This window comes from Sarcophilus harrisii, chromosome 3, assembly GCF_902635505.1.
Source record: "Sarcophilus harrisii chromosome 3, mSarHar1.11, whole genome shotgun sequence".
Lineage (NCBI taxonomy): Eukaryota > Metazoa > Chordata > Mammalia > Dasyuromorphia > Dasyuridae > Sarcophilus > Sarcophilus harrisii.
Genome location: NC_045428.1, coordinates 557719109 through 557743190, shown reverse-complemented (window position 1 = coordinate 557743190; position 24082 = coordinate 557719109). Strand labels below are relative to the sequence as shown.

The 24082-nt window shown below is 41.5% G+C and overlaps 3 protein-coding genes across 4 annotated transcripts in view; 2 read left to right on the top strand and 1 right to left on the bottom strand.

The window, feature by feature from the left end:
* Positions 1-258: 258 nt before the first annotated feature.
* Positions 259-13895, top strand: SYF2 (SYF2 pre-mRNA splicing factor). The gene is made up of 7 exons (XM_031962570.1): positions 259-297; positions 409-561; positions 6514-6639; positions 8117-8234; positions 10030-10120; positions 11857-11955; positions 13362-13895. The coding sequence occupies exons 1-7, from the start codon at positions 274-276 to the stop codon at positions 13525-13527; spliced, it is 777 nt and encodes a 258-aa protein (XP_031818430.1). The 5' UTR covers positions 259-273; the 3' UTR covers positions 13528-13895.
* A 1991-nt stretch (positions 13896-15886) lies between these two features.
* On the bottom strand, positions 15887-22814 carry RSRP1 (arginine and serine rich protein 1). Its single transcript, XM_031962567.1, has 5 exons — positions 22660-22814; positions 21739-22244; positions 18798-18949; positions 16840-16923; positions 15887-16381 (listed from the first exon to the last, which is right to left on the bottom strand). The coding sequence occupies exons 2-5, from the start codon at positions 22229-22231 to the stop codon at positions 16217-16219; spliced, it is 894 nt and encodes a 297-aa protein (XP_031818427.1). The 5' UTR covers positions 22232-22244; positions 22660-22814; the 3' UTR covers positions 15887-16216.
* A 130-nt stretch (positions 22815-22944) lies between these two features.
* TMEM50A (transmembrane protein 50A) overlaps positions 22945-24082 on the top strand; it is a 28423-nt gene continuing 27285 nt past the window's right edge. Inside the window, exon 1 of one of the 2 annotated variants that reach the window (XM_031962568.1) lies at positions 22945-23102. The gene's annotated coding sequence lies outside the window, so the exon portion shown is untranslated. The remainder of the gene's footprint in view (positions 23103-24082) is intronic. The other variant, XM_031962569.1, reaches the window with a different exon arrangement.

The following is a 24082-nucleotide window of genomic DNA, read 5'->3' as shown; positions in this document are numbered from 1 at the left end:
CAAACAATCCGCTGCAAATCCTCTACAGGAACCTTTCCCACGCATGCTCAGCTCGTCAATTACTGCTGCGCCTGCGCAAAGTCCTCTCCTCTTCCGCCCCTCCCCCCCAGCTCCGGCGCTTTCTCTACATTTGCGTCAGGCGGAGCTTCGAGAGGGAGCGGCCGCTCGTCTCAGGAAATACGTCACTGGCGGAAAAGCCTTGCACCGGATGTTTTAGGAGTCACTTCCTTGTTTTTGCCGGAAGTTATCCGGGCAGCTGAGAGACTCGCCGCGATGGCGTCGGGAGTGGAGACTGAGGTGGTGGGAGTGCTGACGGGGGGCGTGGGGGAAGCAGGAGGCCCGGGCGGTGGGGAGGCCGTGGGCGCGGGGCTCTCTGTGCCCCGGCTGACTCTCCCTTCTGCGTCGCAGACTCGCCCGGAGACCCTGGAGGAGGAGGAGGAGGAGGAGGAGGAGGAGGAGGAGGAGGAGGAGGAGGAACGGCCGCTGACGGCGGCCGAGGCGCTGGCTGCCCAGAAGCGAGAAGAGAGACTGAGGAAGTTTCGGGAGCTGCACATGAAAAGAGTAAGTCGGGCCTCGGAGGTGGGGAGAGGGGCGGCGGCTTGACCTGCCGCGGAGCCTCTGCGGTCCCGGAGGGCCGAGGCTGGGACGACCTTTCACCTCTCTGGAGTGGGGGAGGGGCGGGGCTCGAATACTTAAGTTCTTCCTTAGGCCTCAATTTTCTCCGCTGCAAAATGGGGTTGCCCCTGACGCTCAGACCGCGGGGGTGTTCGGAGGCCGTGTGTGGTAACGCGACAGGGCCCGCTCGCTGTTATTAACACGGATAATTAAGCGATTGACGAGGGGCAGCCAGCGTGACCGTTAAAGTTAAGAAGACCTGGCTTCCAATGCCTCCCCCGCCCCCCCACTTGCCGTGTCACCCGGGCCAGGCGCTTAACCTCTGGGAACCTCGGTTCGCTCAGCTGTCAAATGCAGGGGATGGGCTTGCTGGGGTTCGGACCCCAAATCTGCGTCCCATCAAGCATTTAGTAATAACGACCCGAATTTATATAGCGCTTTAAGGTTTGCAAAGCATTATGCACGGGGTGATCCTCCAAGCACCCCGGGAGGTCAGGCGCCTACTGTCTCCGATTCACAGATGAAGAAACAGAAGCTAAAGGTGGTCAGTTAATTTCTACATTTTGTTTTGTATTTGCCATTTCTTTTTTTTTTTTTTTTTTTTTTTTTGGCTGAAGCAATTGGGGCTAAGTGACTTGCCCAGGGTCACACAGCTAGGAAGTGTTCAGTGTTTGAGAACGGGTCCTCCTGACTTCAGGGTTGTCACTGGGCCATCCACTTGCCCCTGTTATTTCTTTTTGCTATATGATTTCTAAAATTATAGCGCAGAGCAGTTTAAAAGCAAAATGTCTCCCCTATAGCTCCCTTCCCAGTTGATTTCTGAGTACAAAAGAAGAATCAGAGGACTTAGATAGTTCAAGAAAATTGTCCCCCTCATTTTATCCTATCTAATAGAGCACTTAATGATGTTTAACAAATGCATGTGGACTGACTTTTAAAGAAAGTATCCACCCCTTCATTTTAAATAATCTTGCTAATAAAGACACCTGTTTTTCCTTTGTAAGAAGTGATAAGTGTACTCTTTTTATAATAAGTACTTGTAAAATAAGTACTATGTAGAAGTAAATTAGAAATAGATAAACTAGAAATTTTTTTCCATTTTTTTTATTATAATAACTTTTTATTGACAGAACCCATGCCAGGGTAATTTTTTACAACATTATCCCTTGCATTCACTTCTGTTCCGATTTTTCCCTCCCTCCCTCCACCCCCTCCCCCAGATGGCAAGCAATCCTATATATGTTAAATATGTCACAGTGTTTCCTAGATACAATATATGTGTGCAGAACCAAACAGTTTTCTTGTTGCACAGGGAGAATTGGATTCAGAAGGTAAGAATAACCCGGGAAGAAAAACAAAAATGCAAACAGTACATTCATTTCCCAGTGTTCCTTCTCTGGGTGTAGCTGCTTCTGTCCATCATTGAGCAATTGAAACTGAATTAGGTCTCTTTGTCAAAGAAATCCACTTCCATCAGAATATATCCTCATACATTATCGTTGTTGACCTATTTAATGATCTCCTAGTTCTGCTCATTTCACTCAGCAGCAGTTCCTGTAAGTCTCTCCAAGCCTCTCTGTATTCATCCTGCTGATCTAAAATAGAAATTTTGTATGGGAAGGTGTGGTGCTAGGTGCTGGTAAACTAGAAAAGGTCTCCGATGGCACTTGGTAGATGTTTAATTAGATGCTTGATTGGCAGTTGAATTGTGCTTTAAAGAATTTAGAATGTCCAGGAACATCTGTAATAAATTATTTATTTGATACTCATTTATAAAGGACTTTAAAAAGGCCATTTCTAAATTAAAAAAAAAAGTTGAACAGACTTAAGTGTAAATATGATATAAGATTTAGGTGTAAATCTTTTTTTTTTTTTTTTTTGGCCTAAAGCTAAGAGGTAAAGGTGAAGGTGAATGAAGAAAGTGTGTATTCTAGGAGAAGAAAGGGGAGGGGCAGCCTGATCCAGGGCTCTGATACTCAAGTTGATTGTATGAGAAGGAGCCTGGAGAGCCAGTGGGCTTGAAAGTAGAATTGGTGGCTTCTTAGAAAGGTAGGCTGAAGCCTGATTGTGAAAAAATTTTGAAGTCTAAGAAAGAAAATTGTTTTGTATTCGCAAGGCAGTAGGAAGCCTACTGAGTCTTTTAGAGATCTTAGGAAATAGTATGTCAGTGCTAGAAGAGAGCTTACAAAATGGCATGTCAGATCTGGGACTCTTAGTCCTGGAGAGGAACTTGGGAACTTTGGAATAGTGTTTCAGAGGTACAAAGGACCACAGAATATAATTCATACTCTCACTTTAAATGAGGAAACTTGAGTCCCTGAGAGAGAGAGAGAGACAGATTTTTTAATTGAGATTATTTTGGCTCAATGAAAGAGCATATGAAAAGTGTTTCAGGTCACACAACTACATTGTGACAGTACTGTAAGAACTCAGATCTAATGGGGAAAAAAGACACTTTCCCCTCCTTTGTCCATTCATTAAGCATCTAATTCACTAAGCATCTCTTAAATGCCTACCAGGTCTAGTCTTGGACTTTGGTCAATACATGTAGTGATACAGGTTGCAATCTCTCTGCAGCTTAGATTTTTAGGGAGCTGCCCAAAGCCCTGCAAAATTGCAGCTGTACCTGAGCCCAAGGTCCTTGTATGTCAGAAATAGGTTCAGCAGCTAGGTTTTCCTGCCTCTACTGTTTTGGAAACAAAGATGACACATCCCTGTTCTTAAAGAGCTTAAAACTTAAATATAAACAAACAACTGTTTTACAGGTTAAGTTACTAAGTGGAGCTTCAGTCAGAGAGTCAGTAAGCTTTAGAGAGCCCATGGGGCAGTAGTTGACAGATTTCTGGAGATCCTGGTACCTGTGCTGGGCCTCAAAGGGAAGTAATAATTTCACCAGCCAGAATTGTGGGTGTCTTCTAAGCCTAAATGAAAGGCATAGTAGCAGATGGTCTGGGCATGATCCCAATAGTCTTGTTATTAGGCTTTCTCTGTACAGGCTCTTTCTAGTCCTCCAGGCAGCTGCCAGAACAGTCATTACCTCTGAAATAAAATAGAATTTTTTTTTTTTTACAACATTATCCCTTGCACTCACTTCTGTTCCGATTTTTCAGAAAACCTTGTATGTTTAAGGTCTTTTGCAGTCTGACTCCAATCTGCTTTTTCATTTTTTACATCATTCAGTTCATACTAGATGTTCTAGTGAATCTGGCTTACTAGCTATTTCTTGAACTTTTTGTTTTTTTATCTGCTACACCTGTCGATTTAAATTGCACAAAAATAGATCCCTGTGCTTCATCTTGACCTCTCAAAATGATTCCTTATTTTTCCTTAAGATTCAGCTCATGTGTGATTTCTGTAAATACTTTCCTAATCCTCCCATTGATTTTACTAATGTCACAGGGATAGTAAGTGACACAGCCTGCACTTCAGTCCAAGGCTTCTGGCTATAAGTGCATTATTTTTTGATTTTTTTTCAGTGCACTGGACTTGTCTCCAGTAGTGACATCAGAGTTTCAATTTCAGATGATTGAAAGAATAATGGGCTCATCATTGATATTAAAAGGGAAGCTGGAGAGAAGAACAAGTACACAGAGAAGATCGGGGTCATTTGGGTCATGTTGAGTGCTAGAGATTCGAAAATAGAGATAATCCCATAGGAAGTTGTAAACTCCTGCAGAGTTAACTTTCTATGTTAGAGAATCGTGGACACAAAAAACCAACTTGATGTAAGGACTTTTTTGGTTGATGGGAAGCAGTAATGGGAAGAGGGGGGCTGGGGATTAGGAAAGGTCTAATGTAGATGACATTTTGAACTGATCTTTGAAGGAAACTAGGAATTCTAAGAAATTGTGGTCTGGCGGAAACAGCCAGTGCATATGCCCAGAGTGGATGAAGCAATACCATGTTTGAAGAACAGTGAGAAAGCTGTTTATTTAAGAGCATGAAAGCAGGGGAGTAGATAAGATTGGAAAGGTCATTAGATGCTGTCATAAAAGGGCTTTAAGTGCCAGACAGAAGAGTCTGTATTTGAGCCTAGAGATAATCTGAATGCCGCTGAAGTTTACTGAAAAAGCGGGGCTGACATGTCACCCTGTGCTTTGGGATAACAATTGAGTGCTTTGTGAGGGATGACTTAGAGAGGGGAGATCCTGTTTGCAAGGAAACCAATCAGGAGACAAGAGGTAACTAACCATAGTAACCTGTGCCCTCACTTAAAATGGAGAGAAAGGGCTCATCAGTTTATGAGAGTAATTAGTCATTCATTAAGTGCTGGATATGGGCCAACACTGTGCTAAGTACTAAGATACAAAGAACAATGTTCCATTCCCTACCTTCAGGGAGCTTATATTTTCGTGGAAGATATTAGTAATTAGGGGAATTGGGAAGGACATCATATTTAAGGTGTTGCTTGAACTGAGCTTTAAAAGAAACCATTGTGTGTGGCCACTGGACCCACTTGGCCCCAAAGGGAAATAGAGGCTGGTGACTCTGCATAGCTCTACCTCACTTCAGTCAAGTTCACCTCCCTGATGTCATGGTCCTTTTGAGGAACAAAGGATAAACAGTAACAACAAAAGATATCAAAAGACAGAGGTCAGTGTATCTTGCATTTAGGTATGGGGATAGCACATGGAGTTTTGCGTATGGAACATCATGTCATTCAATATGGCAAGGCCTAGATTGCAGGGGAGAAATGCTGTGTAACAAGAATAGAGAAGTAGGAGGAGCCTAGCTTGTCAAGAGAATTAAATGTCAAACAGGGAAGATTCAGTTTGATCCTGAGTAATAAGCAGCCAACCACTGAGGTCTATTTAGAAAAGGGGCTGAGATAAAGACTTTCACAGTAGGAAATTTTAGTGGCTTTGTGGGTGATGGAGTTAGGAGAAGCTCGAGGCAAGGAGACCAAAGAAAAAACTTTTGTAGTTATCTAGGAGAAAGAGCATGTTGGTTAGAAGGAGGAGATTGCTGTGGGAGGAGAGGAGGATATACATTTCTGAAATATTGTGGAAATAGCCAACCATCTGCCCAGTCTTATTTCTATTTTCACAACATAGTAAGATTGAAAAATCAAGGATGAAATCAAGATTACTAACAGAAAAGATGGGAGGTCATTGGCTGAATGGTGGGTCATTGCATGTACACTTGAGAATAATGAAAATATTCACCGAGTTTGAATGTTCACTTCTCTTACTAATTTTAGTGATCTGAAACATTCTGTGTGGTTAAGAGTGTGCAGTTCTTTTGAGAACTGTTTGTTCATATGCTTTGAACACTTATCTTATTTTCTACATTTACAAAGCATTTTCCTCTCAAGTATTCTGTAAGAATAATAATGTGAAATATACCCATTTTTCAAGTGAAACTGAGATAGACATGAGATAAATTGCCTAGAGACACATAGCTAATATCAAAGTGGAATTCACATAGCTCATCTGATTCTGTGTTCCTAGCTCAGCTTCTTAGTGCTATTGTCACCTTAAGCAAGTCTCTCTTTTTGTGACTCTTAAGCAAATCATTCTTTCTGAGCCTGTTTTTTTCATCTGAAAAATGAAATGAAGGTATTTGAACAGGGTGACCGCTTAAATCCTCTTCTTGTTCTGAATCTCTTCTTTCCACTAGATTGATGCTATGTCGATTTCTGTTTTTCTCCCATTTGCTTGTGTCTAGCCCTTTGTAACCATTTAGTAAATTCATTTGAAAAGATGCCTACATCTAAAACTTGCCCTCATCCATCAAGTTTTTACAATGAATGAGAGACTCTGGGAGAATCTTCAAAGGGGTCTTTGACCCTGAGACTCTTGGCTCACATCGTTGTGTTTAGTTCTGATTTTTTCATCTTCCAGCTGTTTATCTAGGCTGGTCTTTTGTGGTGGTGACACATTATCCTCATATTTTTAGAATGAGGCCCGAAAATTAAATCATCAGGAGGTTGTGGAGGAAGATAAAAGGCTCAAGCTGCCAGCCAACTGGGAGGCTAAGAAGGCTCGTTTGGAATGGGAGCTACAGGTTGAAGAAAAGAAGAAGGTAAGTCCCATTGTCGTTTACTTCAGTGTGGAAGAATGTGGAGCCATGGAAAAGTCTTGGAGTTGAGCACAAGTTTCTTCAGCAGTAAAAGGAAATGGTTCCATCTCTACAGGTGATAGCAACTCTAAATCTGTGATTCTGTGTGGAATCAGGCTTCTTTTTTTATAAAGCTGATTCTCAAATTTTAAAACATTCATTACCTACTGTTAAAAAAAAAACCGCTGTGAAAATGTGTTGGGGTCATTGTTTTTTTAAATTCAGGTCATTAAATGATAAGATTTAGAGCTGAAAAGTAATTTAGAGGAAATACCCTCTAACTATGGTTTTAGAGAGAGAATTCATTAGATCCAGGAATGGAAGTGACTAATGCCGAAGACAAAGAAAAACTGGGATCCCAGATCAGGGTCATTAGATCATAAGATATTTAGGTGGGAGAGATTAGAATGGAAGAAGGCAGAAAATCACTTTGGTGGGTGTGTGGAATGGGGACAAGCTTGAAGTTGGGAGGTGATTGTAATTGTTTGAGTAGTAAACTGGGGATGGATATGAGAAATGGTCAGATAACAAGATCTGGTAAGATATGTGGTATGAAGAAGAGTGAAAAGTCAAAAATGACACATGGATGTTATAAAGGTGGGTGACGAAGAATGGAGGTTCTCCAAACAATGAAAGGAAAACTAGAAATAGAGTGGGCTTGGGAGATGGGAAGGGAATAAGTTGTGGTTTGAATTTGTAGGTCCTAAAGTTCTTAACTTTAAAATGTCCAGCAGGCAATTGTTGATGTGGGACTGGAGCTCAGGGGTGACATGAAAAGGTAGTGATTGAACCTCTGGAAAAACTAAATTTGAAACCCATCATCATCACTCAATAACTCTGTAATGTTGGCTCACCTCTTAGGACTTCAGGTGGCTTTTGCAGAATGTGGTGGTGATATTTGCCTTATAAAGAGGCAATATAGTATAGTGGCTGGCACTGGACTCAGAAAAGTCAATTTTTTTCAGTCATTTTCGATTCTTCATGGTCCTGTTTGGGCTTTTCTGGGCAAAAAATTTTGGAGTGGTTTATGGTTTCCTTTTCCAGCTCATTTTACAGATGAGGAAATTGAGGCAAACATTGTTAATTGATTTACACAGTATCTGAGTCCAGATTAAAACTCAGGAATGGGAGCCTTCCTAGCTGCAAGCCTTTCTGCAAGCCTTTTGCTCTATCTATTTAACTATTTAACTGCCTTGAAGTCAGAAAACCCTGAAATAAAATTTCACCTTAGTTACTTCCTACCTATATAGGTCACTATATCTCTTGATCTCAATTTCTCATTGTGAAATAAGGAAGTCTTTGAGGTCCCCCTCAGTTCTCAGTCTCTGCTCCTTTGATTTAATATCATATATGAGGCCTTTTGTAGCTGAAAACATCACACAAAAATACAAATTCAGCTATTAAATTATTTAAAAAAAAAAAAACAACTTTGGTCTTTTAGGAATGTGCTGCAAGGGGAGAAGACTATGAACGAGTGAAATTACTGGAGATCAGTGCTGAAGATGCAGAAAGATGGGAGAGAAAGAAGAAGAGGAAGAACCCAGATCTAGGCTTTTCAGGTAAATCCTTTTCATTGACTAGATTTGCTGTAGAAAAACATCCAGTGATTCTAGTGAGGCATCTCCTCAGTGGGCTAGATCTTCAAAGAGTAAATCAGTAAGAACTCTTACTGTCAAGAGCTTACATAGATTCTCATCCTGGAGTGCTTCATGTCTGTGAGGTGTATAGTCCATTCATGTCCACTGGTCATAGTCTCTTTTAAAGTCCTCCATCAGAGATCTGACCAGGTTGTTCAAGGTATCCATCAAAGCCCTTCTCATTTCAGGGTTGCCAGTGCAGCATAGAAGCTGTCCTTTGCTGTTACCATGTAGCCTACCCACTTCTCTTGTCAGCCCGACCCTTCCTTCTTCAGGGATGCCATCTTCACTACCTTTAATGGGTCACCTTTGGTAAAATGCCACGGCCTGTTTGTTCTCACTATATATCTCTCCATTTGCCTTTGAATCGCTCACAATTTTGATTTTTCAGTTATGGTTGTGTTTTATGAATTATAGCCAGGTGGGATAAACAGAAGAACATTGCTATTAAAGAAGATGGGCTCTTGTGTGCGCACATACATGTGTGAGTGTGTGTATGGGTGTCTGTAAGAAGAATTTGAGATCATTGAAAAGCCTTGTTCTAAAATGTAATTCTACCCATAGTCAAAAATGCTAACCTTTATGCAACCAAGAGCCATCATCTCCCAGTTTGGATGTAGGCTGTTAATAGACAGGTATTTTTCACTTTGTAGGTTAAACTTGGTTAAACCTTCCTAAGGACAGGGACTGTGTCCACCATCCTGTCATTTTTCAGATATCTTGTCCAGGAAAGCTTGGGATTTTTGCTTGATTAGGGATTACTCCTACCACATGTACTCTCATCCCCCAAACTAAAGTCATCTTATGGCAGGGAGGTGAGCCTAGTTCTGCATTAGAGGAGTTCAAGTTATTTGATATTTGCCAATCAGTGAAAGTTTTAGATGTCAGCCTGTGCTTAAGAGCCAGCGTGAGTGAGTGTAGAAAACTGATTAGCTAGGCCAGCTCCTTTTGACCTTTTTCTAGTTGTTTTTGTTTTGTTTTGTTTTGTTTTTTTATCAATGAACAGGACTGATAAGAGAGTTCTTCATCCATAAAAATGTCTACTCCACAGTACTGGTCAAACCAGAATTTTCAGGGTAACAAATGGAATGGGTTAAATGTTGGAGTTAGAAAGTCCAAATCTAAGGATGTCCATAGAGTAAGTCAAGGAGATATATTGTTGCTGGAGCAAAATAATGGTTTATCTCATGCAATGTCTCTGCTGTTTATAGTATTTTTGAAAACCAAACTAACCTTTCTCCCCATCCACCCCCTTTCTTCTTGGGGCCTGGAAGGGATCTTAGAATCCAGCTAGTCAAACTTATATCTGAACAAAAAAACCTCTTTAGTGTAATTGACACTAGGAGTCATTTAAGAAGTAAGTCAAAAAGTATTCTGCACATATCATGGGCCAGGCCTATGCTTGCAATAGCCTTTGCTTTAAGACTTCTGGAGAACCCTGCCTTCTCACCTCCCCGAGCAGAAAGCTTTTTTCTTACATCCAACCAAAGGACACTTCTCTGCAGCTTTTTTCCATTGCACCTGTTTCTGCCTTCAGAAGCATTATTGGCCACTAAAGCTTTTTTTTTTTTTTTTTTTTTTTTAAATCAACTGATGAAGCTAATTTCCTAACGATAGAACCCTCACTCCATTGATGCTGTTGTTTCTTCAGGACCCCAGCAGAGAAATGAATAATTACTGTCTCCATAACCAAACAATTTCTTGTTGTATTTTAAAGATTATGCAGCTGCTCAGTTACGCCAATATCACCGGTTAACCAAGCAAATCAAACCTGATATGGAAGCGTATGAAAAACTGAGAGAAAAATAGTAAGTAAGACCCAGAATCAATCAGCCTTTGTTTCCTTTCCTAAAATAAACACCATTTGCTCTATCACTAAGGTCTCTGCTGTCCCTACCACTGTGTATCCTAGAGGATGTCCTTAGGTCCCAATGAGGAGGCTTTAGTCTCCATCACCACCTGGAGCAATCATCTAAGTACTTTCTGTTTCAAAACTATGCAGTAAAGTGTTTGCATTTTAGATGGAGGCTGACAACATGTATGATCTTTGGGAAGATTGTAGTAAAACAAGAAGGCCAACATAGCATTGAGGAGGATGGATATTTCAGGCTGGAGAATAGTGTGGACCAAGGAAAGGATCAGATCTGTGGCCTAGCTTCAGACATTTCTTTTACTAGCATGAGGAGTGGGTGTGGGTGAAGACCCTTCCCAATAAATTACAGAGCTTCAGAATAAGTGAAGTAAAAAGGAAAGTTTATTAGAAAGGACAGTCCCCAAAATACCAATGGTAGCGTCAACAGGATATTGGGGGTGGAGAGAGAGGGTGGGTGTGGGTGGGTGTCTGTTTGTGTTCAGCAAAGCATATTATATATACCCTTATCTCAAACTCCTCCCCTCCCTTTTTCCCCTTTAACCCATCTGCTGGGTCTTAGGAGATACAATCTATTCTTGGAAATCTACCCCAGCACAAAAGCAAAGAAAACAATGTTTCTCTTAACATGTCTTACATAACATGTAAGGCGACGACCTCCTTCCCTTCTAGGAAATTTCAATTTTTCGTTTTGGTCAGAATGTACTTTAGCTGTCAAAAACGATTTGATTTACAAGGCAAGATACAGGATATGCTGGGCTCTTCGGAGTGAGAGATTCTCTCCTAGCATAAACATCTCTTTAACCCTGAAAGGACAGTATCAAATCATTCAGGTGCTATTTTGCTTAGCCCCAGAGGCAGACATACTGTTGTTGGCCATGTTTCGAACCTCTGCTCTAGTCCAAAGTGAATCCCCTCCCCAGTGTACTAACAAAGTGGTCATCCAGCCCCTGCTAGAATCTAGACTTTGGATATGATTTTGGCCAGTCTATACAGCTTAGGTGTCTATGGAGACGTGCCCTTTTCTCTTGTGTTCTTCTGCATCCAAATGACATGAAGGATGGTGCACTGGGCATGGAATCAGCAAGGTCTGAATTCACATCCAGCCTCAAGTCCACTAGCCGTGTGACCATGGGCAAGTCACTTAACTCTGCCTCATAATAATAATGCTTACCCCCTAATGTTGTTCTGAGGATCAAATGAGATAGTTTTATAGTTTAATGTAGTGCCTGATAAGCCTTCAGTTCCTTCCTCCACATCTCACAGTATCTGCTCTGGGTACCTGCCAGCCAAATATCACTTGTCTGTCTGAGCCATTGTTCAAATGGTGATTGCATGACCACTTACTTGGGAAGTTGTAGAAGACATTGATGCTTTAGATAAGAATTGAACTTGATGACTTCAGAGAGGGGCCTTCAAACTCTGGGATTCTAGGATTTTGTGATCTGGCTTCTAGTTCCCCATTCCCCATTTTCTCACATGTAAAATGAGGAACAGAGGTGGGAACTGTGGGAAAGTTGGGCAAGATGGTCTCTGAAGTCCTTTCAAGGTTTAATATTCTTGGGAATTCTATTTAATACTAAATAGAGTGTTTCAAAGTAAATCATTTTATTCCCATAGCTCAGCATTTGTGACAAAATATATGTTCATGTTATTAATTTTGATTTCTTGCAGTGGAGAAGAATTCTACCCAACATCCAATAGTCTTCTTCATGGAACACATGTACCTTCTACAGAAGAAATTGATAGGATGGTTATAGATCTAGACAAACAGTAAGTACCTAGCACAAACCTCAGGTTTGAGCTGTTCTCATGCAAACTCCCAGAAGTTCCTTACAGTGTCTTTTCTGATTTCATAGAGGCAGTTATTTATTCCAGTGATGCAAAGCATAATTCTTCTGTAACTTTTTTTCCCGTGAAACCATTGTCTTGTAATTGCTGCAGTCTACTATAGTGCTTAATTTTTATCTCTTGATTTTGCATGTCATATACAAGTCTCCCATATAATAATTTGTAGTTGTCATTTCTGTGAAGTGTTATGAACACTTCAGCAATAGATGAGATATTATGAAGTTAGATTTCAGTATTTTTAAAAATCAAAGGTTTTGATTTAACTATTGTAGTCGTTGAAGGAGTAAGTTCTGAATTGTCATTCCCATTTCCAGTATCACAGTACATTGGGGCTATATCTGAATTGTGGATATATTGATGTGTTTGAACTGTGTATTGCTTATTTAATACATATTAGTTGTTGAGAAGTTCTCAGAAGGGATTGGGAATGAAAATTGACCTAAATGAGGTATATTCCAGGGCTTCTTGGGCTAACTGCAGATACTTTGGCTCTGCCTTCAGGAAGTTTAATGTCTAGTAAAGGAGAAACTAGAGTGTTGAGCATAGGAGTTGTTTTGTTTTGTTTTTTTCTCTCTCTACACTAGGATCAGAATTTGAGGGTTGTAGGGTTTGGAGTAGCTAATCCTTGAAGTCGGTCAGTATATGCTAGGCTCTGTGCTAAGCACTGGAGAAAAAAAGAACTACCTGTTCTTAAAGTTTATACAGTTGAGAAGGGTAGAAAAGATACTGTGTGGATGAGGAGGGGGAAAGCAGCTCTCAATAAAAGTCCTGAGTTTTGTCAGTGAAATAAGCAGCATAGTTCTTATCTCGTATGGGATGGGGTGTGTGAGGAAAGATGAAAAGGTTTAGAATGGCCACTATCATCAGGGGATAGGGAATTAAGATGATGCCAAAAAAAAAAAAAAAAAAAAAAAAAAAGTATGTAAGTTGATGTATTGGGCACAATTTCATGATTTTCTCCAGCTTGCTTCAGCACAGAAATAGAAGCAAAGACAGTACATAGGAGTGATCCAGATCTGAGGTTTGGGAAAGCAAAATGGGGCAGGGAAGGGTACAATTCAACATGGGGGAGGAAAGTAGTCAGTGTAGATAATTAAGCCTGGGAAGGAACTGAGAGGTGGGTTTGTAGGTTATAGTGAGAATGAAGAACAGGTTTGGGGGGTCACAAGATAGAGGAGGAGAGGTCAGATTTTTATGGACTTAAAGTCCTAACTTCATTTTTTTAAGGTTCAGAAAACTTTCTACATGGGAACATGTTATTTCCTTATGTTTTTTGTTCTCATTTCCAGAAGACCAAAAAGCTTAATTTTTAATATTTTGTTTTTCAGAATTGAGAAACGAGAAAAATACAGTCGGAGACGTCCTTATAATGATGACTCTGATATTGACTACATCAATGAAAGAAATGCCAAATTCAACAAGAAAGCAGAGAGATTCTATGGAAAGTATACAGCTGAAATCAAACAGAATTTGGAAAGAGGAACAGCTGTTTAAACTTCAGGAAATGTTGAACTTGGTTGTAAATCGAGTCTTCGGGTAAATTACCATCAGTGAACTGTACAAATAAAAGGATTTCTACTCTTATATCTAACACTCAAATGCATTTTTAAGTTTGTGTATTTTCATACTTAAGAGTACTGCTATTTTAGGAAAAATACAGTCTTAGTAAGGAAACTTTTCCCATCTCTGATCGGTACCAGGCCAGGACACCACAGATGACACTATTTCCAGGTGTAAAATGATAACAGTGAACTAGTCTTACCTATCTCACAGGGTTGTTGTGAGGCTAAAATGAGAATGTATTCAAAATGTTTTGTAAACTTTATATAGAAGTTCATTCAATAAAGTGAAGTGCTACTTCAGTCATTTTCTTCTGTGTTGTTATTAGGGATGGAGGCGTCAGCTGCCTGTTCCCCGGGCTTAAATGAATCATAGAATTTGAGTTATGAGATTTTGAGGCTATTTCCTTCCTCTGCCTGATACCTGAACCTTTTTCCATGCAGCCTTTGCTGCAACACCTAGAAAGGTTATTTTGGCAGAGCACTTATTTGTGTCCCTAGTATGTCTTGAGTGATCCTTTTAGCAGCTAAGGCTAAATACATTGTCTGGGTTTTGTTCACACTTGGCTAATAGTTCAGATTGTTTACTACTTCCTATTTGTGAATGTATCAAGTATAGGAGTTTAAAGGTTGATAAGTAAAAATCACTTCTAAGTAGAAGGCATTGGGAAGAACTCTAGGCAAATCATTTATGTCAGCAAAGGTATGAGCCAAGTTGTTGGCTAAAGTCGTTTTGACTTTTCCTGACTCCATTGGGGTTTTCTTAGCAAAGATACAATGGATTTTGCCACTTCTCCAGCTCCTTTTACAGATGAGGAAGTGACTTGCCCAAGTCAACTAATACAACTAAAATCTAAAGTAAAATTTGAACCCAAGTTTTCCCTACTCCAATCCTGTATCATTTAGTTGCCTAAAGCTACATTTTGGCTTCCTTGAAAGTACTAAAGTTTCAATTTTACAAATAGTTGGAATCTATGTGTGTTAAAAAGTAATATGCTAACCTCAGAATTAGGATTAAGGATAAAGGTCCTAATGTATCTTTATATCCATATGCACTCACAAGTACTCCCATTTCTGGAATAAAATAATCTCTTTAAGCGACTGAACATTTTGAAAGGAGGAAAAGCCACAACCAAGACCGAGTTGGAAAGAAAATTCTCAGAAAAGATCTAATAAAAGCACTTAAAATTAAGTACTTAAGATATTAGCGGAAGGAACTCCATAATTTCAATTTTCATAAGCTTGTCCCCGCTTGGCCCCAACAATTAACTTTTTACTAACCCCTGCCTTGAATTTTATAAAGCTTTTTGGAAGCTGTCAATATCCTACTATGTAAAAATTTTATTATATCCCATTGTGGAAAGCAGGGCTCTCACCTTGTCAAGTGCCCCTTGGATAAAATTTAGCAGTTACAATTTGTACAGTACAGCAATATTGAAATGATACCAATAAAATTTAATATGAAAACATTAAGCCTTTAATATTTATCATACCTCAATGGAAAAATTCGTTCTCAAAATAAGAGAGTAAAAGGGACAGGGCAAAATATCACTGCTTTTTCTATTTGCATTATAGTCACAGCATAGACTTGTTTCCCTGGTTGTTTGCCTCATATCAAGTAGTATTTTTTTTTTAATAAATTAATCAGGAAGTTTGCAACAACTTTCAACTCTTTCCATGGATACATCCAGGTTCACTTCACATTCACAGGACAGCAAGATCAACAGAAGTGACACAGAAATGCTATAGAGGTAAATGGGCCATTATACAAGTGTAGTAGCCCAGAAGGCTGTATACATATGCTCCATGCCTTAGAGAGCTCTGCTCTAAAAAAATAAATCCTTCACAGAATCCTGTGACCACTTAGGGAATTACTCAAGTAAACAGCCAGGTCTCAAAACAGCTTCAAGCATACAAGAAATGATATCCTTCATCATTATTTGCACAATTGGCAAAATGCCTGGAAGTAAAACAAGGCACTATGAATTAAAATGTAAGCTGTTTGAAATTAATGTTCAATGACTAGGCCTATGTTTTCAATCTCTGCATTATTTGTGAAAAAAGCAAGGCAACTCCAACTTCAAGTAGGTCCAGTCCAGACCACAGATCTCCAAGTTCTAACAATTTCTACTTTTATAAGTTTGATTACTCCTTAGGGCTAAAATGTTTTATCAAATATTTAAGAGTTCAGGAAACCTCAAGGAAATATAATTATTTTGAGGAAACATTTGTTTAAGCAGGCTCCCCTCCCCCTCATTCATTATTACTTTGGCGGTAAAGAGGAAACAAAGAGGCAGAGACTAAAAAAAAATAAAACCACAAAAATTAGACTTTATTAACAAATGAAAATATATACAATATCAACACGTAGCTGTACAGTAACTGAGTTAGCACTGGTTATAGTTAACCCACTGGACCACCACTAAAGTATTTACAAATATTTACATACATAAATAAAAATCCCACCTGTGATTTCTGGTCCATTTTGTGCTCATTTCACTTATCTGGAAAAGAAATCTAAGACAGATTAAAGTACTTAATCTTTTCATGCCAGCATTTCAAACTGTCTTTTATAGCTAAATATAGTTTTTGCTATTCATGAAGAAGGGATGAAAATAGACATATTAAAATTTGAAAGACAGTGTTGTTTTAGAACTTAAAAGTAAACTATTTTCCTCTTTCTTGACAGGAATCCACTGTCCATATGAACTCTGGCTTTTCTCATCATCTTTAGGGGATCTTGCAGTTTCTTTAGTTGTTTTCTGAAGTACTGGATTTGCTACAGAGTTCTGCAAAATGAAAATCAAGTACCAAGTCAATCTTTAAAATTCAGTATGTTTAAGGAGATCCTAGTAAATTCTGAACATTTTTTCCCTACAAAATAACTTTGAAATAAGTAATTCTTATGAGCTACAAATTAATGCCCAATTATAAAGGTGACACTTATGTAAAACTTCACTTCAAATATTTTTCATATTGCATTTGAAAAGTGGCTGTTAAATTTGTTTGATAAATAATTTGGAAAAAAAACACTCCAATTTAGAAAAAAAAGGAAACAAGGAAACCAACCCACAGTGCGGTATTGGCATTCCCAAGGTCACACTGCTAAGGAGAATAGGAAACTGGTTCCTACATGACAGAGCAAGATGATAAACATAAGTTTTCCAGCTCTTAATCCATATTCTTTCCACTATCCAAGGTACTCTCCAAGAAACCAAAATGAAAATCATGTACACTATATACTTACACCAGAACTGAAAGGTAGGTTTCTTTGCAGGGAAGAACTTTCACTTGAGGTTTTAATTACATCCTCATTGAACCTTCCTGACAGCTAGAAACATGGACAAGGAAAAAAAACGTTTTTTTTAAAGAATGATTCATGCAATTGATAATTATTCTACAAAAGAATTCATCAGTATAAGTTTTATCTAGTCAGTAAGATCAGACCCAAACAACAGAATGGTCTGTTGAGACCAACATAAAAAAATTAACTCAACGTCCGACTCAAATATGGCAATCTTTGGAAGTTAACAAAGGGCTCTTTCTACTTACACCTCACTAAGGCATAGGGATCACGATAAATCCAATGAAATCTCAGTTATAAATTCAAATCCACATGGACATATAAAACACCATACCAGGTTAAGTAAAAACCTCATGCTTAATTTCACTGTTTTCTGTCATTCTTCACCAAAAATTAATGAAGTATGAATGTTTTAATTTTATCACCTGTTAATTTGCATTAAAAATAGTAAAACTAGCAATGTCTGACTCAAATATGGCAATCTTTGGAAGTTAACGAAGGGCTCTTTCTACTTACACCTCACTAAGGCATAGGAATCACAATAAATCCAATGAAATCTCAGTTATAAATTCAAATTCACATGGACATATAAAACACCATACCAGGTTAAGTAAAAACCTCAAGCTTAATTTCACTGTTTTCTGTCATTCTTCACCAAAAATTAATGAAGTATGAATGTTTTAAATTTTATCACCTGTTAATTTTGCATTAAAAATAGTAAAACTAGTTTAGTTAAGTCACCAAATATTTAACACTTTTGGCTATAACAGGTTATTGTCTTAAAGAAAATGAGTTCACCTGGATGGCATTTCACACCTTACTATATAAACCTATTTAGATATTAAAATATGTAACAAAAATCTATTTTAAAAAATCAGATGACTTAAAGAACTTAACTATTAGCAGCTTGTAAACACTCTTATTCACTTACATAAAATAATTAGACAATGACCAATGTTTGTATTAAAAAGATCCCAAAATCCAAGTCAAAACTATCCCTATCTTCTTAATCATAAAAGCTAAGGAATGTAAAGTTTTGATCTTTATGTAATGGGAAATTAAAGTACATTGCATTTGACTGATTCAAGTGCATATATTTTGCACAACTCTGGAGAATGACAATAAACTTATCTGCAAGTGATACAGGCCTCTTCTTCTGTTATCTCTCAAACATCTGGAATATATTGCATACATTATGAAAGGGACATCTATAACACAGATGCCTCCCCAAACCACAAAATGTACTTTTACAGTTATCTCTAAAAGACATATTTAGGTATTGTTTCCGAAGAATAGCTAAGTTTGCATCTGTCCAAATTCTAGCATGCAGATATTCTACTATCACAAAACTAAAATTTTCAATTCGTGAAAGTTAACTTTCAAGTAATTTAAACCTCTCTCACAGCAGCTTTAGCCCATGTATCAATTACCAAGAGATTCTCTTCATCAGTGTCTGGAGACCACATTCATGATTTCTATAAGACAGAAATAAAGCAAGTGAACTGCACTGAATGTTGGGAGTACATAATTTGTGGGAACATAATTTGTTGCAAATGAAAATTAATGAATAGTTTGCATTTATTAATCTAAATCAAGTGTTAAAAGGAAAAAAAAAATACAACTTTGAGAATTACATTGTGCTTGAGGTACTAGAGTGTTTGAGTCAAGTCCAATAAGTATTCCTTGAAATGTAGAGCACATAGAGTGCACTTCCCCCAAAACAAGATCACTACTTTCCCATCAACACTGTAAACTATAAATATGAGTTCATATTTTCTATAAAAATGTGAACTAAGGCATTTTGAAAATAGTCACTATGTATATTCCAAATTCATCCTGGAAGTAGTTTGTTTCTGAAGTTTTGTTTAAGTGAAGAAATATAAACACCAGATGATACTTACCTCAAGTTTTGTAGCATCACTCTGTATTTGTTTCCCATAATTTGCATCTTTAGATAGTAAACCAGTTTTGAGACTAGCTGGCAAGTCAATATTGGTTGTTCCTAAAGCTTTGGCTGCATTAGCTTTTGCTATTTCTAAAAGTTCCATCCTATCTGGAAAACAGAAAACAAAACAAAATAATTATTAATACCTAAACATTAACTTTTCATAAAAAAAAAAAATCATCATATAAAAAATCAAACATACTTCTTAAAAAAATTTCCTTTTTCTCCTCATTCCTTCAAGTTTGCTCTTTTAATAGATGGCACTGTTCAGTGACGTCTGATTCTTTATGACCTCCCAACCTGGGAATTTCTTAGCAAAGATATTGGAATAGTTTGTCATTTCCTTCTTCCAGCTAATTTCTACAAATGAGCAAAGTGAAGCAAACAGGGTCAAGGGACTTGCCCAGGATCATATAGTTTCTAAGTGTCTGAGACAGAATTGAACTCAGGAAGATGAGTCTTCCTGTCTCCAACAGTCTATCCACTTCCACACCTAGTCATCCCACAGCCAGTTATTAGCCATCCTAGCCATCCCCATTTTACAGAGATGGCAAAAGTATTAAATGACCTGCCCTTTAAATGTGAAGGGTCAAAGTTTGAGCCCAAGTCACTTATTTTCAAGAATTTTTGCAGTGTCTTAGAAAACAAGGGGGCCATATGATCTAATACAAAGTGATGGCTTCTGCCCAGCTGTCAACAACTAAGCCAGAATCACAACCATCTCTAGATAATGTCTCTAGACCATTAATATTTTTCTTGACTGTGCCCTGCTGACTTTGCTGCCCCTAAAAATGTAATGTATTCAATAAAGTGAAGGTAAAAACTTTTAAGCTCCTAGCCACTCTGCAACCTTAAAAGAGCTACTGCTGACAGTGGAGTCTGGGGTGTGGTCAAATGGTAAGTCACTGTGAGCAACAATTCTACAGATGGAACTTACAAAAACTTAAATTAAGGATCTCATATTTAGGCAAATTCTCTTGTTCTAGATAGGTAGGTTTATATAGACATGGCCAAATTTGAGAGCGTTAGTTCATACACATGTACATTAAATAACTTTCAACACTGCCTCAAATCATAAATAAATTGGAAGAGCATAGGATAGTTTACATCTCAGACCTGTGGAAGAGGAAGGAATTTATGACCAAAGAAAAACTAGAGATCACTATTGACTACAAAATTGAAAATTTTGATTACATCAAATTGAAAAGTTTTTGTACAAACAAAATTAATGCAGGCAAGATTAGAAGGGAAACAATAAACTGGGGAAAATTTTTACAGTCAAAGGTTCTGATATCAGGCCTCATTTCCAAAATATACAGAGAATTGGCTCTAATTTATAAGAAACCAAGCCATTCTCCAATTGATAAATGGTCAAAGGATATGAACAATTTTCAGATGATGAAATTAAAACTATTACCACTCATATGAAAAGGTGTTCCAAATTACTATTGATCAGAGAAATGCAAATTAAGACAACTCTGAGATACCACTATAAGCCAGTCAGATTGGCCAGAATGACAGGGAAAGATAACGCGGAATGTTGGAGGGGATGTGGGAAAACAGGGACACTGATGCATTGTTGGTGGAATTGTGAATACATCCAGCCATTCTGGAGAGCGATTTGGAACTATGCTCAAAAAGTTATCAAACTGTGCATATCCTTTGATCCAGCAGTGTTTATACTGGGCTTATACCCCAAAGAGATCTTAAAGAAGGAAAAGGGACCTGTATGTGCCAGAATGTTTGTGGCAGCTGCTCTTTGTAGTGGCCAGAAACTGGAAAATGAATGGATACCCATCAATTGGAGAATGGTTGGGTAAATTGTGGTATATGAATGTTAAGGAATATTATTGTTCTGTAAGAAATGACCAGCAGGATGAATACAGAGAGGATTGGCGAGACTTACATGAACTGATGCTAAGTGAAATGAGCAGAACCAGGAGATCATTATATACTTCAACAATGATACTGTATGAGGATGTATTCTTGATGAAGTGGATTTCTTCAACAAAGAGAAGATCTAAGTTTCAACTGATCAAGGATGGACAGAAGCAGCTACACCCCAAGAAAGAACACTAGGAAATGAACGTAAACTGTTTGCATTTTTGTTCTTCTTCCCGGGTTATTTCTACCTTCTGAATCCAGTTCTCCCTGAGCAACAAGAGAACCGTTCGGTTCTGCACACATATATTGTATCCAAGATCTACTGTAACCTATTTAACATGTATAGGACTGCTTGCCATCTGGGGGAGGGGGTGGAGGGAGGGAGGGGAAAAATCGGAACAGAAGTGAGTGCAAGGGATAATGTTGCAAAAAATTACCCAGGCATGGGCTCTATCAATAAAAAGTTATTTAGAAAAAAACAAACAAACAAACAAACAAAAAAAACCCACTGCCTCAATATTCTGTAATTTACCACTTCTATTCCAAAGTCGTTCATACGCAGCCTCAGACACTTATTTGCCTAAATTTCTCATCTATAAAATGCGGACACATTTAAGAATGAACCACTGCAGTAGCTTTGCAGGAAATTAAAAAAACAAACACAAACTTTTGTCAAAACAAGGGGTCATGCAGAGTCAGGATCGACTGAACAACAACTGCAAAGATCAATTGTGAATATAGAATTCCCTACGGATACAAAAGGACTGTTTTATTTCCTTTGCAAAAGGGGCGACCAGGAGAGGAGCCCATAGAAAACCCCCCCAAACTCTGCTTTTTCCTTTCTAAAAAGCACATTTGTTGATGAGTTTAGTTTCACACCGTCACCCAGCCAAGGGAAGCAAAGCGAGAAGGGAAACACGAGAGCCCAGAAGGGAGAAGAGGGAACAGGCAAGGAGCGAAGGCTGCAAACCAGGCCGGGGCCCTGAGCCTCCCGCCCGCCCCCCCAAACTCACCTTTGTCGCTGAGGCGCAGCGGCGTGTGGCTGCGGGAGCGCCAGCCTGGGCGCGGCTCGGGGTAGAGCGTCCGCCCCAAGCCGTAACAGCGACGGCCCCGGGGGCCCGGGGCAGGCCGGCGGGAGCGCGAGCGTCCGCGGGAGCGGGACCTGCTTCGCGACGGTGAGCGGCGGGAGCCCCGCGGCGGCAGACGCTCCCGGTAGCGGCGGCCGCGCGACCTCGACCGGCTCCGGGAGTAGGAGCGCGAGTAGCGTCGGTACTTGCGCTGGTGGCGCCGGCGGCTCTGGGAGCGCGAGCGGCGGCGCCGGGACGGGCTGCGGCTGCGCGAGCCCGACGAGCGCTCAGAACGGGGGGAGACGGCCCGGGAGCTTGCCGAGGACGACGAGCTGCGCGACCTGGACGCGAGCCGGCTGCAGCGGCCCGTGCCCGCGCCCGCGGGGGGGTCCTTCCTCTGGGGGGATCCGGGCCACATATCGTTGACATAGCTCGTCATGGTCCTGTTCCCCCTGCAAGGACGGACACCGGAAGCGTCACCCCGCCCTGCCCCAAGAGGAGTTGCACAAGCGCTCGGGGCCGAGACGGGCCTCCCGTAGAGGGGCTCAAGAGACCCCGCTCTCCGAACCGGAAGCCGCGAGGGGCCGCGCTCTGCTAACCCGGGGGGCTCCCTGACCTCCGCCCACTGCCACTCGCCAGTTCCAGAGCGCGCCCCTCTCTGCGCACGCTACTCCCCGCCCCGGGGGCGGCCCTTCCGACGGACCCCTACGTGCCAGCCTTCAATCCTGCCCTCCTTGTGCTTACTCCCTGCCTCTCGCGGCGGGCTGAGCACCCCGCGCCGTCCCTCCCGCGCCGTCCCTCCCCCTCCCCCTCCCCCTCAGCCCGGTCTGAGGAAGCCGGGAATCCAGCCTAACAAAAGGGACTTACACGAAGCCGACACGTAAAGAAGCGTGAGAGCGCGGGAGCCCTTTGTCTCTTCTTTCCGACGGGAGAAACTCTTAGAGATTCACCTTCGCTCTCCACCGAGGTCTCCGCCTTCTGAAAGCGCCAACGCCCAGGCGTCGCCGAAAGTACCAGAAACTCTCCGGGTCGCGCGTGCGCAACGGCCGCAGGCGGGACGAGGGAGGAGCTAGCCTTGTCAAATCCACCGCCGCCTAGCGCCGACATTGCCCGGCGAGCGCATGCGCGTCTCCCTACTCCCACATCCGGGCCTAAGACCCGGCCCTTAGTTGTTCGGTTCCTCTGGCTGGGCAGTGGATGCTCTTCTGAGCGGAGGCTGAGGCGGAGCCCCGGGACCGACCGACCGACCGACCGACCCGTGTCGGATTGACGGCCGCCAGGTCTGCGTCGCTGCCAAGGGCTGGGGTCCGGTAAGAGCCGGGGCAAGGCCGGGGAGCTTCCCAGCAGCCCGAGGGGCAGGTGTCCGAGGTGTCAGCCTCTTCTCACAGCTGAGGAAACTGAGGCGCGCCGGCCCTCGCTTCTCTGCTAGTGCCAGGGGCGAAATCCGAATGCGGGTCTCCCTGACTGCATACCGAACCGGCCAGCGCCCCCCTCCCCTCGGGGGTAGGGGATCAGGGAGCCCGGGGGTTCCGGAGGAGGAGGAAGGAGACGGGCCTCCCCCTCCCGCCCCGCCTCCCAGGACCTGGGGCTGAGAGACCTTCCTGCCGAGCCCCGCCCCTGGGCGGGCTCTGGCAACCGACTCGGCCGCCCCCCACCCTGGACCCCTGGACTCGGGAGCGGGGGGAGCGGGGAGAGCGGGGGGGGAGGGGCTGGGATAGTGGCGGAAAGGAAACCGCCCTTCCCGGGGGACCGGGGAGCCCAGAAGGTCGAGGGGCGGAGCGGGCTGGACCCCCCACCCCCACCGTGGCACTGGGCGGCTCCGCCGGATGGATGCGGGAGCAGTGGCGCCGCGGGGGAGCTGGCGGGACACCGCAAAGTGTTGGGAGCCAGGAGTCCGGTGGCTTCAAACAAAGGGCTGCCTCAGTTTCCCCAGTTGTGCAGTGATTCCGGACTCCTGTCCAGTTGGAATCCTGGAATTCTAGTCCCGGCGCCGTCCTCCTGCCTCCCCCGCTCTTTGCGGACGGACGAAGACAAGTTGGGAAAGGCTGTGACCGCCACTAGAATTTTGTTTTTCAGAGTTTAAGAAACCCCAGTTTTAATCCTCCCGGCATTGCCACTTGAGGGGGTGACCTCCCCATGCTTTGGTAAATGTTTTCGGAAGGAATGATGTCTGTGCTGGTTGTTTTAGTAGACATCACCTTTCAAAGTTGGTTACCTACCCATCGGCGGGGTGGGAGGGAGTCGCTGGCCAGCTACAGGGCAAAATGAAGGCTGGGGGTGACCTTACAGT